The sequence below is a fragment of the Ictidomys tridecemlineatus genome, chromosome 2 (genome assembly GCF_052094955.1).
Source record: "Ictidomys tridecemlineatus isolate mIctTri1 chromosome 2, mIctTri1.hap1, whole genome shotgun sequence".
Lineage (NCBI taxonomy): Eukaryota > Metazoa > Chordata > Mammalia > Rodentia > Sciuridae > Ictidomys > Ictidomys tridecemlineatus.
In genome coordinates this window covers 202,109,655-202,128,298 of record NC_135478.1, presented here as the reverse complement: position 1 = coordinate 202,128,298, position 18,644 = coordinate 202,109,655, and the positions used below count along the sequence as shown (strand labels likewise).

The following is an 18,644-nucleotide window of genomic DNA, read 5'->3' as shown; positions in this document are numbered from 1 at the left end:
AGCACTTTTGTTCAGTTGTGAAATCAACACCAGACTTCAAGGAATATGCTATCTAATTAGTGGAACATATATAAGTTTTTTTAACATTTTTTTAAAGTTGTTGATGGACCTTTATTTTATTTTTTTATTATATGTGGTGCTGAGAATCGAACACAGTGGCTCACACATGCCAGGCAAACGCTCTACCACTGAGCCACAACCCCAGCCCCTATACTTTTTTTTTTTTTAAGAGAAAAAAAAACACTTAAAAAATAAAATAAGACTCAAATAGGTACAAATCAGTGTCATCCAAATAGTCTAGATATCAATTGGTAGAAAAGTAAAACAAGTTTAAACCTTTCTAATGTTCTTCTGGTTTGGGTGTTGTTATAAGACAGCCTGAAACTAGAGTCTGCTTGAATAACAAGAATGTTCCATAGTGTCATTTGGAGAAACTAAAGTCTGATGTGATGTCTCAAGTTCAGCTACTTAAAATAAAAATGTTAGTACTTTAAACCAGTCCTTCTCTGCATATGAATCAGCAGGGGATCTTGTTAAAGTGCAGGTCTTTTTTTTTTTTTTAATCTTTTTTTTTAAATTTTTAGTTGTAGAGAAACTAAATACCTTTTTTTTTTTTTTAATGTGGTGCTGAAGATCAAACCTTGTGCCTCACACATGCTAGGCAAGCGCTCTACCACTGAGCCACAACCTCAGCTCCCAAAATGCAGATCTTGAGTGCAGCACAAGATTCTGTGCATCAAACGTGCTCTCACATGATGCCTATTCTGCTGCTCCAGAGACTACACTTTGAGTAGCAGGGCTTTTAAGACATAGAGCTAAGAATTTGACTATTAAGTGATGTCACAAGGAAAAAAAAAGATCATGTGAGGCGGGGCAGCAATTTTGAACCTAAATAACTATGTGTATGTTGATTTTATAATACCTTGTCATTAAAATTTGTTATAGAAGAGAAGAATAGATGTAAATACTATCAGATAATTTTGAAGAAGATACAGTCATCACAATTTTCAATAAACTAACCTGGAAATTATATATGTACAACCACTAAATGTATTTTAGTGTCTACAGAGTTCAATATCATTGTTACAAAAAATTTAAGTAGACGTCTTAGACATTAGTTATTAGAAACAGGAGGGGTTGGGGATGTGGCTCAAGCAGTAGCGTGCTCTCCTGGCTTGCGTGCGGCCCAGGTTCAATCCTCAGCACCACATACAGACAAAGATGTTGTGACCACCACAAACTAAATAAATAAATAAATAAATAAATATTTGAAAAGAAAAAAAAGAAACAGGATAAATTATAGTTTAGGACTGGAACTCCCCAGGTTCAAAAGGTGGTTTCACCACATAGTAGACATGTGACCTCAGGACAAGTTACTCCTTGCTGTAACTCCCTTCCTCACTTCTGAAATGGGGTTAATCATAGAATAGAGTTCCTAAGGTTGTTACAGGCTTTTTAAAAAATAACAATATATAAAGCACTTTGTACCCATGCCTAGCAGTAATTCTCTATAAATAATAGCCATTATTTAGTATTGATACCATTTCTGTTTAAGAAATATTAGGCTGATTTTTTTTTTCCTTGCTGATTTCTTTTTTTAGGCTGATTTTTAAGGCCTTGCCTTGCCTGTGCTAGAATGATTCTAATTGTGTGATGTATCAGTATATAAGCAAGATATGCCCCTTTTCAACTTTAAGGCACTAAATGATTTAAAGTTGGCTCTGAGCCAGTTACTACTAAACACTGCTTCTGCATCTTAGGTTGCTGTTAATGCAACATTTTTGATCATCAAGTAAATATATATTTATAAATTCATTTATTAAATATTAAGTAGCTGTGAAGCAGTGAGCTAAAGTGACTGCTAATGTCCTCAAACCCATTTTTTTAAATAGAGCAATAATTAGCTCTTAATATTCGTCATCAGGTTCATTTTTTTTTGTATAACCATCAAAGAGGATTATTTTACTTTTATTACTAATAATCCATCTTCAAAAATTAAATTTCTGTTTTCCTATAAGTAAGAGCTCTCTGATTTTTTACTAAAATTATTTTGTTACCTTACTCTGCAATTCAGACCTAAGGATCTCTTGACCTTATTGTGTATCTCTGCTTCCATCTGCTTAATCAAACCACAAAGCAGCCAGGGCATTCAATGGATTATAATTAGATATTTGTGGGACTATATTAAGTTAGTTTTATTTGATACTAGAATAACTGAATTAATTCTACAATTTTTCTAAGCTTTTCAATAGCAACTGACTTAATTCTAACTGAATTTAACATAAGAGTTAACATGTGGACTGCTCCTTTCTGTGACTCTTTCTTCTTATGGTAGAAAATATTTCCTGGTGTCCTTCTTTAAGGTATCTTCTGCTTGGGCAAGATGGTTTAAGAATGTGCAGTGTGACAGGCACGGTGGCACATACCTATAATCCCACAACTCAGAAGTCTGAGGCAGGAAGATTGCAAGTTTGAGGCCAGCCTCAGCAACTTAGCAAGACCCTAAGCAACTTTCTTAGCATGACTGTATCTAAAAACTATAAATTGAAAAAAAAGGCTGGGGATGTGGTTCCATGGTAAAGCTCCCTTGGGTTCAGTCCCCAGTGCCAAAACAAAAATAAAATAAACAAACCAAAAAACAAAAAAAAGAATGTGCAGTGTGAGCATGTCTAGGAACCATACAAGTATGGCTGGCTTAGAAAACCACTTTCCTTTATTGTTATGAATTAAGCATATGTACTTTATAAAGCAAATACAACATTTTTTTTTAAATTTTTTTTTTAGTTGTAGTTGGACACAATATCTTTATTTTTATGTGGTACTGAGGATCGAACCCAGTGCCTCACATGTGCACAGCAGGTGCTCTACCACTGAGCTACAGCCCCAGCCCCAACATTCTTAATTCTATCTTGACAAACATCTGTATAAAGTTTTTTTTTCTTTACTTTTCATAATTTTGATATTAAAGATAACAAACTTAGAAGAACAACTAGAGCAATTTAGAGATGAGCTTGAAAATAAAAATGAAGAAGTTCAGCAACTACATATGCAATTGGAAATACAGAAAAAGGAATCCACTACCCGTCTACAGGAACTTGAACAAGAAAATAAATTATTCAAGGTAACTGTTTTAGAAAATTTTTTTTCTATAGAGATAAGTTTTGCTCCTATGTAGTTATAATAAACATTTACTAAGTCCAGATCTAAATAATACTCACTCGAAGAACACTAGCAAGCAAATAGATTTGCATGGAACTTATTTTCTGTTCATAATTAAATTTTTGAGATCTTTTATGAAAATATTTCAAGAATTATTGATCTACATTATGTCTAATTTTTTTTACGTGTACATTGTAGGAAATGTATTTTTTATAAGACTTAATTGAAACAATGTTGTGAAAAATGCCATGTCATGAATACATCCAACTATGATGGTTATTTTTGTCACTAGGATGAAATGGAGAAATTGAGATTTGCCATGAAGGATCCTGAGGCTATCTCTACTCATGACCAGCATATGCTATTTGGGAAATTTGCTCAAATAATACAGGAAAAAGAGGTAGAAATTGATCGATTAAATGAGCAAATTAGAGACTTTCATCAACAACTTAGACTTACAACAGATAACAAGGTATACTCATTTAAAATTGGTTATTATCTGAAATCTTATATAGTTAAATAGAGTGATTAGCTTTGGATGCCATCTGTTATAGACTTAATTCAGTATTTTATCCTTTCCAATAAAATGTACTAATGTTGACATTTTCCTAATAGAGAATCAAATACTAAAAGCATAAGCCACTTATGTTTAATAGAACTTCCAGAATGATGTTCTAAATAAGGTCTTTGTTTGATGTGATAAGGGAGGTGTTGGTCTATATTGAAAGTAACATAATGTGTCTGACAAGCATACAGCTTTTGTGCCTGATCATCTTTAAGTTTTTACCCTAAAATAAAACAAAATTTTAAAATATGAATACATACTTTTCTGTGTTTCTCTTTTTCATTAACTAATAGGATTTTGAAGAAAAAAATGAACTGGTAAGGGATCTTGAAGCCCAAATAGAATGTCTGAAGAGTGATCAAGAACGTTTGAAGAAAAATAGAGAAGAAGAAACAGACAAGCTCAATGAAGTGATTGAAAAACTTCAGGAGGAATTGTCATATATTGAACAGAGTATGTTGGTGGATACCAGTTCGCCCTCAGAACAAGAGGACAGCTTGAAACATCAGTTGGAAAAGGTTATAGCTGAAAAGCTGGCTTTGGAACAGCAAGTAGAAATCACTAATGAAGAAATGGCCTTCACAAAAAATGTACTTAAAGAAACCAATTTTAAAATGGATCAGCTAACACAAGAATTAGTCAACTTGAAGAGAGAACATGACCCTAAGGAAAAAATCCAAAGTATACCAGATGAAAGTGTTAGCATGACTATAGATGATATCAGCAAAGACCAACCCGAACTGGAAGTAATCCATATTGAAGATGTTCTGAAACCCCCTGAGAGCAATATGTATCTCAGATCTTTTGAAGAAAGCACCAAAGTTTCCAAAAATTTGGAAATAAAACTGCTACAGCTTGAGAGCTCTGTTAGCGCAAAGGACTTAGAACTTATCCAGTGTTATAAACAAATAGAAGACATAAAAGAACAAGGCCAATCTGAAACAGAAATGCTTCAGAAGAAGATTGTAAACCTACAGAAAGTACTTGAGGAGAAAGTAGCTGCTGCTCTTGTAAGTCAAGTCCAACTTGAGGCAGTTCAGGAATATGTGAAATTCTGTCAAGATAAAGGAGTAGCTTCATCAGAACTTGAAAAGGAAAATATGCAGAATTTAAATCAAATAACAGAAAACAAGATGGAGTCAGATATGTCTGCATTAACCTTGAGAATATCAGACTTAGAAAGACAAGTGATTGAAATGCATACTACTTTGATTTCAGAAAAAGAACAAGTAGAAACTGCAGAGAAAAATGCTTTGGAAAAAGAAAAGAAGCTGATAGAATTGCAGAAGTTATTGGAGGACAGTAAGAAAAAACTAGAAGGAAAAGAAAGGAAAAGAAGCCCTCACGGAGATTTTGTTCTCAAGGTTAGTTTTATATTTGAGTTTTTCACATAAATACCCTAAGAAACTCTTTTTTTTTTTTCCTTTGCTTATTAAGCTGATTGGTAATTTACTAAGTCAAACAGTTCTGCTGACACCTACCAATTTATACATAATGGGATTTTATTTAAAAAAAAAAACACTGTTCTTAAAGAACTTTAGACAAACTAAGGAGTTTGTTTGAGGAAAAAGTGCTACATGCATTGTGCAACACTCAGAACCAGAAGAGATTCAAACAGTTTCACTGTGCAACAGTGGGTGGTATTTAGAGGCAGAAATTGCTTGATTGGTCATGGCTAGACCTTGTTTGGATATGATTTGATTGGTTGATTGCCTATGATTGGCTGAAACATAGTTGCCTACTATCATTGGCTGAGACTTAGTAGTTGATTATACTCTGTTCATTTGATTTCCTACCAAGTTACATTGCAGTTTCTTACACAGAAACTCAAGGTATAGAGACCAGATTAAATTTAACACTATAGGGTCATTTTATTATCACTAGAATAATGGGCCCAAATTATATTTTGTGATCTTCAAACATCTTTATTCAATCAGGGTTGTCATTATTTAAAACAGTTCAAATAAATATGGAAACATTAAATTTAGCAAATGTCCTCTAGAATTTCTGTGGATATTTTCCCCCTTAATGTACCTCTACTAAGTATGTTATGTTATCATCTCTTTTAAGTACCATAGTGCACCCCATAATCATCACCACCACAGTAATGTATATTCATGAGTATTCTATACATTCTAATCTTGCACCGAAGACAGTTTATTAATAGATGATTTTTAATTAATACCAGCACAGTTTTTTTTTTGGTTGGGGGAGAGCTTCATAAAATGGTCATAACCACACTTTTGCAAAACCAATTTTGGCATAAAATCTGTGAAAGTTATGTAGGTGAGATACAATTATAAAAATATCAAAATATATTCATATTGAATTAATATGAGTAACAAGTTATTAGCTTGGCAAATTTTATGCCTCATAATAGATTTTATTCTTCTTAGGAAAAATTTGTAACTGACCTAAGTCTACTTACATAAAGATCAGAAATTGCAGTTATTTCTTAGTGTATGACAGACATGACAAAGACTTTTTTCCTTCAAGTTCCCTCTCTTAATAAACTTATAATTTCAAGTACCAGAAGTTCAGTCTTATCTGCCCCAGAAGATTAATTGATACATTGGGATTTTATGTCTACTTAATTTATATTGGCAAAGGATAATAATTTTATTCACTATACTTTTTCTTCCTAGCTCATTGGAATTGCATATTACTGTAGGTAATAATTATTAAAATATTAATATAACTTTTTAGGTATAACTTATAATAATTATCTTTGAGCTCATATCTTTTGAGGAAAGTAATATAAATATGAAACTTTTGAGTGGCACAAAGAATATTTTTATCAATAATTTATAAATGTTATATATATATATATATATATATATATATATATAAATGGCATGATTTGTCTTTCATTCCCAGAAAATCTTTCTTATTTCCTTAAGAATACAAAATGATGGTTCTTAAAATGTTTCACTATTTGTTGAAAGAGCATTTATCACTAAAACCCCTAGGCAGTCAGTCTTGGAAAAGCTTCATTAGAATGTGTAAATGCTTTGAACTTAAGCTTTTAAAAAAAAAAAAAATGGTGTATTTCTTATGTTTTCTACTGTTATCCAGACAACTACTGAGTTAATAAATGCCAGTGGAGAAAGTGGATTTTTTGAAGAACTTGAGGCTCTTAGAATCGAGTTGGTGGCTACCAAAGAAGAACTTGCCACTTTCAAAAAAAGGACAGAAAAACTTCAAAAAGAGCTTTTGGTAAGACAAGTAACATAACTCCTAATTCATTCATTTCTACCCATCTTAATTCCCTTTCAAAATGTCCTATAGAAACAAGTCCAAAGCCATAACTTAGACTAAATTTACAAGTCTTTTTGAAAAATTCCATTGTTATAAATCTATTCACCATCTCCTTGCTTGTTTTGCTAGGAATCTTTATATTAGAAGAATGCTTTTAATCTCTAGTCTTTTAGTAAAGGAAGCGGAAAACTGCTGTTACAGAGAACTTAAATCCCTTGAGAAACAAAAGTAAAGGCTAATAAAATTATTTCAATTTTGTAGTAACCTGTGACCATACATACATGCAAAAGTATATGTGTATTACAGTTTCCAAAGTGTTTTTCCTATTATTCTGAGGCAAGTGAACATATAAATGAAATTATACTCTTTCCCTCTCCACTGTAAGTTCCTCATTTGATGTGCAAGATTTTCAACTTAATTCATCTGTATTTCAGGTAAAAGAGACCAATATGGCATCTCTTCAGAGAGATTTAAGCCAAGTTAAGAATCAACTTGATGAGGAAAAAAAGAAATTATCCCACTTCTTATTAAAAGAGGATGAGTCTGAAGTACCAATAAACAGAAACATCTGCTTAGAGCCACTTCCTATTGAAGTAGGTAAAAACACTGCATCCCAAACGGACCAAATACTCAAGGTCAACATGAGCAACCAGACTCCACAAATTCTTGTTAAAAATGCAGGAATTCAAATTGATGTACAGACTAGCTGTTCCTCAGAAAAAGTCTCTGAAATAATTAGGCAATTTACTGAAAGAATTGAACACATACAAGAACTTCATGCCGCTGAAATTTTGGATATGGAATCCAGACATATTTCAGAAACTGAAACTTTAAAGAAGGAACATTATGTTGCTGTTGAGTTACTGACAGAAGAGTGTGGTACATTGAAGGCAGTGATACAGTGTCTGAGACCTAAAGAGGTATTTATTTTGTTGTTGTCATGTGGGGGGAGTTTCCACTGTTGTCAACAAAATTTAAGCAAAAATTTTAAAAGAAATTTGGGAAATATCTATTCTTTATACTATTAGAATTTAAATCTCCCCATTGTATTCCTAGAGTTCTTATGTAAATTTACAACTTGTTATGGTTCCTTAAATAATAACTATCTCTTCTTACTATGGTAATATCCATAAGGAAAAAATTATAGACTTGTTATAAATTATAGATAGTTTCATTTCAAGTATGCTTAGATTGAGTTTTTTTCTTTTCTTTCCTTTTTTTTCTTTTTACAGCATTATAACAGCAAAATAGTTCATTGGGTTCTGTTTTTATTAAAACAAAAATATTTATGTATGTTGTTTCTTTTTTCTAATTAGGGATCCTTGATGCCTGAACTAACGTATTCTAATGCTTACCAAACTAGAGAAATATATTCCAGTGGTAAGTTATGTAAAATTCTGGAATGTTTATAGTATTTGATTAAAACGTGTTATTTTTGTTTGGAGAGGGTATCTTTTTTTATTTTTGTTTGTTTGTTTGTTTAACAATAAATGATTGTTTTCTTTATTTTAGATTCTGGATCAGACTGGAATCAGGGAGTTTATCTTACACAAAATCAGGGATTTGACACAGCATCAGAAGGACGAGGAGAAGAAGGTGAAAATTTAACAGAATCATTTCCAAAGAAAATAAAGGTACTAAAAGATAAATATTACTGAAACATAATATATTTTAGTAAACTTAGCCTGTATAATTTCTATGTTGAACATAGTAGTTTATTTAAAGTTATATACTGGATCTCTGAAAAAACTGTATAGCAAGAAAGATCGAAGGAAGGGAGAGAGAGAGGGAGAAAATATGCTGCCCTCCACCCCCTCCTTTCTTCCAGGATTAGTGACCAGATCTTTTTGTCAATTCTCTGTTAACTAGATATTGAGGAAAAAGGATGTTGGAAGTAGCATCCCTGGTTGCTCAAACAAAGTCTAGTACAGTCCACCCATCAAATAGAAGCAAAGGGTAACACTCACCTCATGCTTCAAATGAAAACAGGCTAAAATAAATGACTTAAAGGAAAAAAAAAATCCATGAGAATCTATTTCATTTTATTCCCATATTCCACAGATAATAAAATACAATATATTAAATAATTATGTTATGAAGATTTAAAAAAATAATTTTTATTATTGGTGTTTTTGATTGCCAAAATTATAAAAGCAGTCTCAAGGAATGGAAGTTTTTCTCACAGTATTTCTTTTGGTCAAATCAATGGCTAGTCATTAAATCTGGGAACAGTACATTAGCTAAACTGAAGGAACTTAGAGATGAAAGCTATGGAAATCATAGACCATCTATTGCAATTGACTTAGCTCTCCACAGGAAGAAGGCATTTAGTAAAGGTGCCTGGAGTTTCTTTTCTGCAGTTGCTTTTCTAAATCTATTTTGCTTCATAATGCTATATTGCTTGATATTTATTTGTCTTTGTAGCTCTCATTTTTTCAGTATTTGGAGAAGTTGTCATAACTTTGGCTTTTGGATTTTGGTTTCTAGGGATTACTGAGAGCTGTTCATAATGAGGGCATGCAGGTGCTTTCTCTCACTGAGTCACCATCTGGTGATGGAGAAGATCATTCTATTCAACAAGTTTCAGAATTTTGGCTAGAAGAGAGAAGAGCTTACCTTAATATCATCTCATCTCTTAAGGATATAATTACCAAAATACAAGTGCAAAGGGAATCTGAGGTACTCAAAGAATATTATATTCTATGTAGCATTGTTATTTTTAATGACAGTAATGAACTTTGTAAATTAAATTCTTTTTTATATGAATTTTCACATAAATTATTGTATGTATTTTCAGACTCAAAAATACATACGTTCTTTTAAATACCTATTTTGGTTAGTAGAATGTTTTAAAAACATGCTTATTTGAAACCTAACTTTAGTTATTTGTACTCTGCTAGGTTTATGATAATTCTCAATCTCAAGAGAGCCTCCCGGACTGGCGAGGGGAATTTCTACTTGCTCTCCAACATGTTTTCTTAAAGGAGTGCAATGTTTTGCTGGCTACATTTCAGACTGAACTGACAGCTCTAGGCACTAAAGATGCAGTTGGATTATTAAAGTGTTTGGAACAGCGAATACAAGAACAGGTATCAAAACAAAATTTTATTTTAAAGAATACTATCTTTAATAGTAATAAGAAAATCAGTTGCTGATTGTTTTAGAGTCTTAATTTAAGTATGAAGATTAGCATTTTTAACAGGGGCCACTAAGAGTATTTAGGAGAAGAACATTACCTTTGTCTTATATTAGAAAGTAAGAAAAACTTAAAATTAATGAGATAGTTCTCAAACTTGGAAAGTTAGAAAGAGCAGTAAAACCTAAAGAAAAGAGAAGGAATAAGATACAGTCACTTCTCATTATTTGCAGTAGTTATATTTTATAAACCTACGAGAAGTCATTGCTCCTGTGGGAAATACAGGAATAGGTTACTGCAAGCCTCAATCACAATATTTTCATCAACCAATCAATACATGATCTTATTTTCTGTGTGGTTGTGTTTAAAGAAATCTTATATGAGAGGGGAGAAGAGATGTGGTAGAATGCTTGCCTAGCATACTCTTGACCCTGGGCTCAGTACTCAGTGCCATTAAAAAAAGAAAAAAGATACCTTCTTTGTTGTATATTATTCATTAATGTTTAACACGGCCAAGAGCAATCATACAGAAGCTTATCTAACGCACTTTTCTCCTTAGAGCACGTCACAGATTTCTTGCACTTAGGAACACCAAGCCCTTCACTTGTGGGCCATTTAAATCCATGAAATCATAAATTAAAAGCACAATATGGAAAAACAAGTTACTAAACAGGACATTTGTGTACAATATGAGAGCCAAAATACAAAGGTAGAGTATGCCCTTGTTTAACTCAGCCAGGAACATATGCATGAGGAAATTTAAATTTTTTACTACTCTAACTATGTCTGACAAAGCAATACAAGTATTGATTTGAGGGTTACAAAAACTTTTTATCAGGTAGACAAATCTGAAAACACAGGATCCATTAATAATGAAGATTAACTATAATAAAGTAAAAAACATTAATGAAATGTATAACCAGTACAATATAGAGGATAAAACATTAAAAATTGGTTCCTTGAAAATGCTAATAAGAAAATCTTTTCTGGAGAATTCATTATGATTTTTAAATGTTATAAATGAAGATGAGATCATAATTAAACATGCAACAAATAAAATAACAAAATATTATAAATTATTTTATTTATACAAATAAAAAAATTGAGGTGAAATTTTTAAAAAAAAATCACTTATCAAAATTCATGCAGGAAGAAATAGAATACCTGAAAAAGACCTACAACAGAATCAAATCAGTAGTTAAAAATCTTCTCTCAGGGCTGGGGTTGCAACTCAGTGTACATTGCTGGGTTAGATCCTTAGCACCACATATAAATAAATTAATTAATTAAAGGTTTTGTGTCCATCTACAACTAAAACAAAATTTTTTTTTAATCTTCTCACAATACTTAGTACCCAGGACTTATGTATCAGGAATCCTTTTGAATCTGGTGATTCCAAGAATAGAGTTAGGAAGACAATAAGGTAAACCTGGAATCCCTCATTTTGCCAGCATTTTAAGAATTATTCAAAGAAATAAGGGAATATGTCAGAAGGTCACAGAAGCCTGTTGAAGGTTCCCTCACTGGCCAAAATTAAAAAATTAAAAGATCAAACAAAATGAAAGTGACATATTTTAAAGTTAAGAGTAAAATAAGAATTCATGAGCTCATATAGATGGATATATCTTATCACAGTTGAATGCCAGCTATTAAATGTATAAGGAACGAAGGAATTATAAGATCATACTTTATTCAACAATATAGTAACGATCAATTCAGCAATAATCAACAGTGGATGCTAAAACTAATGTGAAAAAGTTGATAAGAAAAGTAAAATTCCTAAAAGATCATTTTTAACTACAAAAGGAAAAACAGTAACTTTACACTGGAGAAACCTTGCAAACCCCATCCAAATGATCAGAATCAATATTACCAGTAATGAGGAAAAAAAGACATCGAGTACTTCCTAATATGAAAGAATTAATTTGTTGTACTTCTGTAAAATGCATAATCAGAATCTACTTGGGAAAATATGAGACCACAACCAACTGGGGCCACCATTCATCTATTAGACTGGGCACAATAAAAAATAGTGACACCACCAAGTGCTGGTAAAGAGGGAGAGAAACTGCATGTCACATACATTGCTGGTAGGCAGTGTAAAGTAGGACTGCTACCCTGGAAACTAAATCTGGCAGTGTCTTGTTAAGGTAAACGTACATCTGTTACATAGCCTAGCAGTCACACTTGTAGATATTTAATCAACAGAAATGAAAACTTGTGTCTATTTATGAACCTATTTATGAATGTTCACAGTAGTTTTCCTTGTAATAACCAATACTTGAAACAACCCAGATGTCTTCCAGTAAGTGAGTAGATGGAGAAACTGTGATATATTCATACAATGAAATACTATTCAACAATTTAAAAAGGAACAATCAGTACCCTAAACTTCCTGTGTGTTATGTAACTTCTAAAAATGACAAAATTATAGTGATAGAGAACATATTAGTAGTTGCCAGAGGTTAGGATTAGGGAGAGAGGGTAGGACTACAGAGTAGTCTCTGTGGTGATTGAAATAATATGTCCTCTTATTGTGGTACATATATATGAACCTGTTCAAGTGATGAAATTTCATAGTACTGTATGCCAAGAGAAAAAATGAGTACATGTAAACAAATGAAATTTTATTAAAACCTATAATTTAAATAGAATTTTATCCATGTCAGTTTCTTAGTTTTGATAATGTGCTCTGATTATATAAGCTATTATTGGGGAAAGCTGGCTGAACACCTCAAGTACTTTGACTTACATTAGACCAAAAAAGTTTTTTTAAATTAATGGACATGTAACAAAATAACCTGTCTGTACTCTTCAAAAAATTTAAGCTCACAAAAGACAAAGGAATGAATCACATTTTTTTCCTTAAAGAACTTTTGGCAAAATTTGAATAAACTCTCTATACCAGATAATATTATGATAAGTTAATTACTCTTTTGATCATTGTACTGCAGTTATGTAAAAGAATACTCTTATTTTTAGGAAATACACTACAGTATTTAGAGTAAAGAAGCATCTATCTGCAAGAAATCTTCCCATATTTTAGACAAGAAAAATAATGAAATTTTTAAAAGAAAAAAACTTCAGCATGTGTAGTTCATTTGTTCTTCAGACTTCTGGTTGTTAATTTTATTATCTTTACAACTCTCTTCACTTGATTTTTTTCTTTTCCTTTGTTACAAAAAGGGTATTGAATATCAAGCAGCTATGGAATATCTCCAAGAAATAGACAGAAGAAGCTTATTATCTGAAATTGAAGTACTACGTGCTCAAATTAATGACAAGAAAATGACCTTGAAAAGAGAACAAGAAAATGATAAACCAAACCTAGGTATGTTACAAAACAGATTCATATAATTTCACAAATGGGTGAAAATATTTCACTCTACATTATTATTACTCAGTTAAAACATTTCCTTTTAGTGGTATTGATTTCTCATTTTCATAACATTAATCGTATTAATTACTGTAGTGGCTAGAGGATTGTCAAATTGGTTTTAAATAACTATCTAATTTTAAATACAGTAGCCTTACCTTGACCAAGTTAAACAAATTAATTTCATGGTCTCTTTTTGTTTGTTTGTTTGTTTGTTTGTTTTAATTAGTTATACATGACAGTAGAATGCATTTATGCACTTTGATATATCATGCATAGATGGGATATAATTTCTCATTTTTCTGAGTATACATGTTGAAGAATCATATTGGTCATGTAGTCACATATATACATACAGTAATAATATCTGTTTCATTCTACTATCTTTCCTATCCCCACATTTCCTCCCCTCTTCTCCCATCACTTCCCTCTACCTAATCTAAGGTAACCCTATTCTTCCCTACTACCCCCCACCTTATTGTGAATTAGCATTCACAAATTAGAGAAAACATTTGGCCTTTGGTTTTATGGGATTGGCTTATTTTGCTTACCATGATATTCTCCTACTCGAACCATTTTCGGGCAAATGCCATAATTTTACTCTTCTTTAAAGCTCTGAGTAATATTCCATTAAGTATATATACCACATTTTCTTTATCCATTCATCTGTTGATTGACACCTAGGTTGGTTCCATAGATAAGCTATTGTGAATTGAGCTGCTATAAACATTGATACAGCTGCATCACTATATAGGGTGCTGACTTTAAGTCCTTTGGGTATATAAACCAAGGAATGGGATAGCTGGGTCAAAGGATGGTTCCATTCCCAGTTTTCTGAGGAATCTCCATACTGCTTTCCATAGTGGTTGCACCAATTTGCAGTCCCTCCAGCAATGTATGAGTATGCCTTTTCCACCACATCCTCAACAACATTTGTTGTTGCCTGTATTCTTGATGATTGATTGCCATTCTGACAGGAGTAAGATGAAATCTTAGAGTAGTTTTGATTTGCATTTCTCTAATTGCTAGAGATGTTGAACTCTCTTAAAGCTGTACATTAAGAAAGATGTTTTACATACTAGAGGATAACTACCTAAAGGAAAAGGAAATCCATAATGAAAGTAGCCATTTCTTTTTTAATCCCTCTTTTTAAAAATTTAACTATAACAACATACAGAAAAGTGAACAATTCAACTCTTCAGTATGACATTATTTTTTTAATTTTTTTTAATATTTATTTTTTAGTTGTAGTTGGACTTAATACCTTTTTTTTTTAATTTATTTATTTTATGTGGTGCTGAGGATTGAACCCAGGGCCTCGCACATGCTAGGCAAGCACTCTACTGCTGAGCCACAACTCCAGCCCCAGTATAACATTATTATATGAATGTCTGTGGAGGAGACATTGCTTGTGTTAAGAAGTAGAACATTGCCCACATCCTAAAGCTGCCCCCTCTTTAGAAACTTAGAGGTTATCCTGATTTTTCTTTAGTTTTATTACTAATTTATATATTCCAAAATCATATGTTAGTTTTTCTATTTTCGAACTTTATCTGTATATTTTATGTCTTGCTTCTGTCACCTTCCTGAATTATCCCAACTTACTGCATTTATCTGTAGTTCATTTTTGTTACCATATAGAATTCTCTTGTTTGGATATTCTACAACTTATATAATATTTCATTCTGTAGTTGATTAGATTTAGATTGTTTCTGCTTTTTAGCTATTAGAGTCAATGCTGTTGTGGACACTGTTGCAAAGTGTTTCTGATGCAATTGTACTTATGTCTTTCTAGGAGTGAAATTGCTGGGTCATAGGATTCATATCTTTAAATTTATTAGAGAACACCAAACTATTTTACTATTTTAAAGAGTAGTTTTGTTAGGGGCTGCAGTTGTGGCTCACAGGTAGAGTGCTCACCTAGCACATTGGAGGCCCTGGGTTTGATCCTCAGCACCACATAAAAATAAATTAAAAATAAAGATATTGTGCCCAACTACAACTAAAAAATAAATATTTTTTTAAAAAGTAGTTTTGTCAATTTGTGCATGCACTAGCAGTATGTGAGAGTTGTGTTATATACAACTTTGCCAACTTTCCGGTATTGTTAGACCTTTGCTGCCAATCCATTTGGCATGCAGTACATAATTGTAGTTTTAATTGATTTTAATTATTCAAGTGGCTTAGTGCTTTTTCATATGATTATCAACTATTTGGATTATTGTTTTTGTGATATGCTTGCTTATATCTTTTCCCCACTTTCTGATAAAAGTCTATTTAATTTAACTATAAATGGAAATCGTTATTAAATTCTTATCGTATCTATTGAGGACACATGCATCTTTAGTAACTGTTTCATGTAGTAGTGATAGAAACACCTGTGCTTTTGCAGACTTTAAAATCACAACACAAGCTCAAAATTTGTCATTGAAAAGCTGAATCATGTTAAAATTCTTCAGAGAAAACAGGTATAATAAGTTAAATTAAACATATCCCTGTAGACAAAGGCTTAATTGAAAAGTTTTAAAGGGAATTAATATTGTTTATATAGAATGCTATTGAAGTCTTATCTCTGTAGATTCATGTTTATATGTGTAAATTATTAACCTCTACCCCTAAGAAATAGTTTTAAAAGCTAAATTAACATGATTATCATCTAAAGTCAATGTTATGTCCTTCTTGTAATATCATTCTTACTAATTGTAATGTCTGTTGATGAACTTTGCTAAAATTTTAAGTAAAAACTTTTCTTATTAAATATATAGTGTTACATATTTATGGTGGGATAGAAAAACAAGAGAGTAAAATCACATCTTGAGTCACATAAATCCTAAAATAATGACTATTTAACACCCAAGTAAATATGTCTACAGACCTTTTCAATGTGCATATGTACATAAGTATATTTTTTGTCATAAAAACAGGATCCTGATGCATATTTTGTAACCATGTTCTTATTTAACATGTCTAAGATTTTAGTTCGGGGATTGAACTCAACCACTGAGCCCTCTTTTATATTTTATGTAAAGACAGAGTCTCACTGAGTTGCTTAGCACCTCACCATTCCTGAGGCTGGCTTTGAACTCATGATCCTCCTACGACACTAGGATTACAGGCTTGCACCACCACACCTGGCCGAGATTTTAATTCTTGAGTTTGTTTTCATTGTAACAGATGTGTATTATGGAGGTTTTGGTTCCTTTTTATTGAAAAAAACAAGATCTCAACTGGAGTTTGGACTTCTATTTCTGGAACAATTATAAAAGTAAAGTTCCTAAGGACTGTCTGCAAAGAGAGGCTGAACAAAAGAAGCAACCATTATAGTCATAGATACATGAATAACGCCTACAAGTACTATGTGTGATTTTCAAAAGTTCTTGGAGGGCTGCGGTTGTGGCTAACTGAGTGAGGCACTGGGTTCAATCACCAGCACCACATAAAAATAAATAAATAAAAGTATTGTGTCCATCTACAACTAAAATTAATAAATAAAGAAATTTTTTTAAATTTTTTTATATATTTTAGTTTTAGGTGGACACAATATCTTTGTTTTTACATTTACGTGGTGCTGAGGATAAAACCCAGTGCCTCATGCATGCTAGACAAGCACTCTACCACTGAGCCACAACCCCAGCCCCTGTTGTTAAACTTTTATTATTTTCATAAATACTTCTGAAATCTTGGCTACTACCACTATGAGGAAAACATGCATAAAGTTTATTTGTATTAAACTTTGGGGACTGTAATCCTTTCATGATTGCTTTGCAGTTATCTCCTATGTTACAAATCAGTTCTTATCAATAAAATATTTATAAACCAAATAGGAGTTACTAGGTTAAATTATAAATATTGATCATTTTTTCTTTAGAACTTATGGAATATACTATGCAGCAGAAGCAGTCTCAAATTCTGGAGATGCAAGTGGAGCTCAGCAATATGAAAGACAAAGCAAGTGAACTTCAAGAACACCTGAGTTCAGAAAAAATGGTAGTTGCTGAACTAAAAAATGAACTTGCACAAACGGAATTAGAACTTGAAACAACACTCAAAGCACAGCATAAGCATCTAAAGGAATTAGAAGCATTCAGGTATACCACACTTCCTTTTTTTTTTTTTTTAATTGTTTTTTAAAGAGAGAGAGAGAGAGAATTTTTTAATATTTATTTTTCAGTTTTCAGGGAACACAACATCTTTGTTTGTATGTGGTGCTGAGGATCGAACCCGGGCCGCACGCATGCCAGGCGAGCGCGCTACCGCTTGAGCCACATCCCCAGCCCCATACCACACTTCCTTATTATAAACGTGTATTAGTGAAGGAATTGGAGTACTTTTGTCATAAATATTATATGAAGATATTATAAAAATAAAATACATGTTGTTTAAGTAGCATGTGATTTTGTTATTTATAGGAAAAAACTACAGTAGAGGGTGAAAATCCCCAATTTTTCCAAATTATAAGTTTAAGATTGTTTTGGCCCAATCTGTATTGTGGCCCTCAGTTCTATTTGAGACTTGTATAAGATATACTTGTGATCTTTATTTTACCTCCAGCCAATATGAACTTAATCTTTATGATCTCAATATGTTTCAGAATTTAGTTAGCCAAAATACACAGTATTTGAAGATATAATGCTTATGAAAAGGATATATTTGTTGGTGTAAATACTAAGGTATCTCGTTTGTAAAAATGCATGACAATTCCCATGTTCAGTAAAAGACAAGGGAAATGTTTTGTTAATATTCTTTTCTAGAAACAGATTGGATAATTGTTACATTGGTAAATAATGGTAGTTTACTACTAGGAACAGGTAATTTGAAATAAACCACAGTTAATCCTTAATCTCTAAATAGTTTATATTTTTCTATTAGGTAGTTTATAATATGCCTCAGCCCTTTAGTAAAAATGTTGCCTGTTTCTCTCAATACATAGAATAGGTTTATGAAAGTTCATTTATTCATTTTATTTAGATTGGAAGTAAAAGACAAGACTGATGAACTACGTTTGCTTAATGATACACTAGCAAGTGAACAGAAAAAATCAAGAGAGCTCCAGTGGGCCTTAGAGAAGGAAAAAGCCAAATTGGGACGCAATGAAGAGAGAGATAAAGAACAACTTGAGGTATTCTCTTTGCCCTTCTGTTTTTGGAAAA

The 18,644-nt window shown here is 32.1% G+C and overlaps 1 protein-coding gene across 10 annotated transcripts in view; it reads left to right on the top strand.

Annotated features, from left to right (window-relative positions):
- The window catches only part of Akap9 (A-kinase anchoring protein 9), a 127,291-nt gene that overhangs the window by 92,719 nt on the left and 15,928 nt on the right, over positions 1 to 18,644 (top strand). For all 10 annotated transcript variants that reach the window (XM_021732781.3, XM_078040439.1, XM_078040440.1 and 7 more), the window contains 12 exons: positions 2,969 to 3,121; positions 3,452 to 3,631; positions 4,018 to 5,088; positions 6,800 to 6,940; positions 7,417 to 7,902; positions 8,299 to 8,362; positions 8,495 to 8,616; positions 9,470 to 9,661; positions 9,883 to 10,071; positions 13,305 to 13,449; positions 17,363 to 17,582; positions 18,463 to 18,613. In XM_021732781.3, coding sequence (XP_021588456.2) covers positions 2,969 to 3,121; positions 3,452 to 3,631; positions 4,018 to 5,088; positions 6,800 to 6,940; positions 7,417 to 7,902; positions 8,299 to 8,362; positions 8,495 to 8,616; positions 9,470 to 9,661; positions 9,883 to 10,071; positions 13,305 to 13,449; positions 17,363 to 17,582; positions 18,463 to 18,613 — 3,114 coding nt within the window. The remainder of the gene's footprint in view (positions 1 to 2,968; positions 3,122 to 3,451; positions 3,632 to 4,017; positions 5,089 to 6,799; positions 6,941 to 7,416; positions 7,903 to 8,298; positions 8,363 to 8,494; positions 8,617 to 9,469; positions 9,662 to 9,882; positions 10,072 to 13,304; positions 13,450 to 17,362; positions 17,583 to 18,462; positions 18,614 to 18,644) is intronic.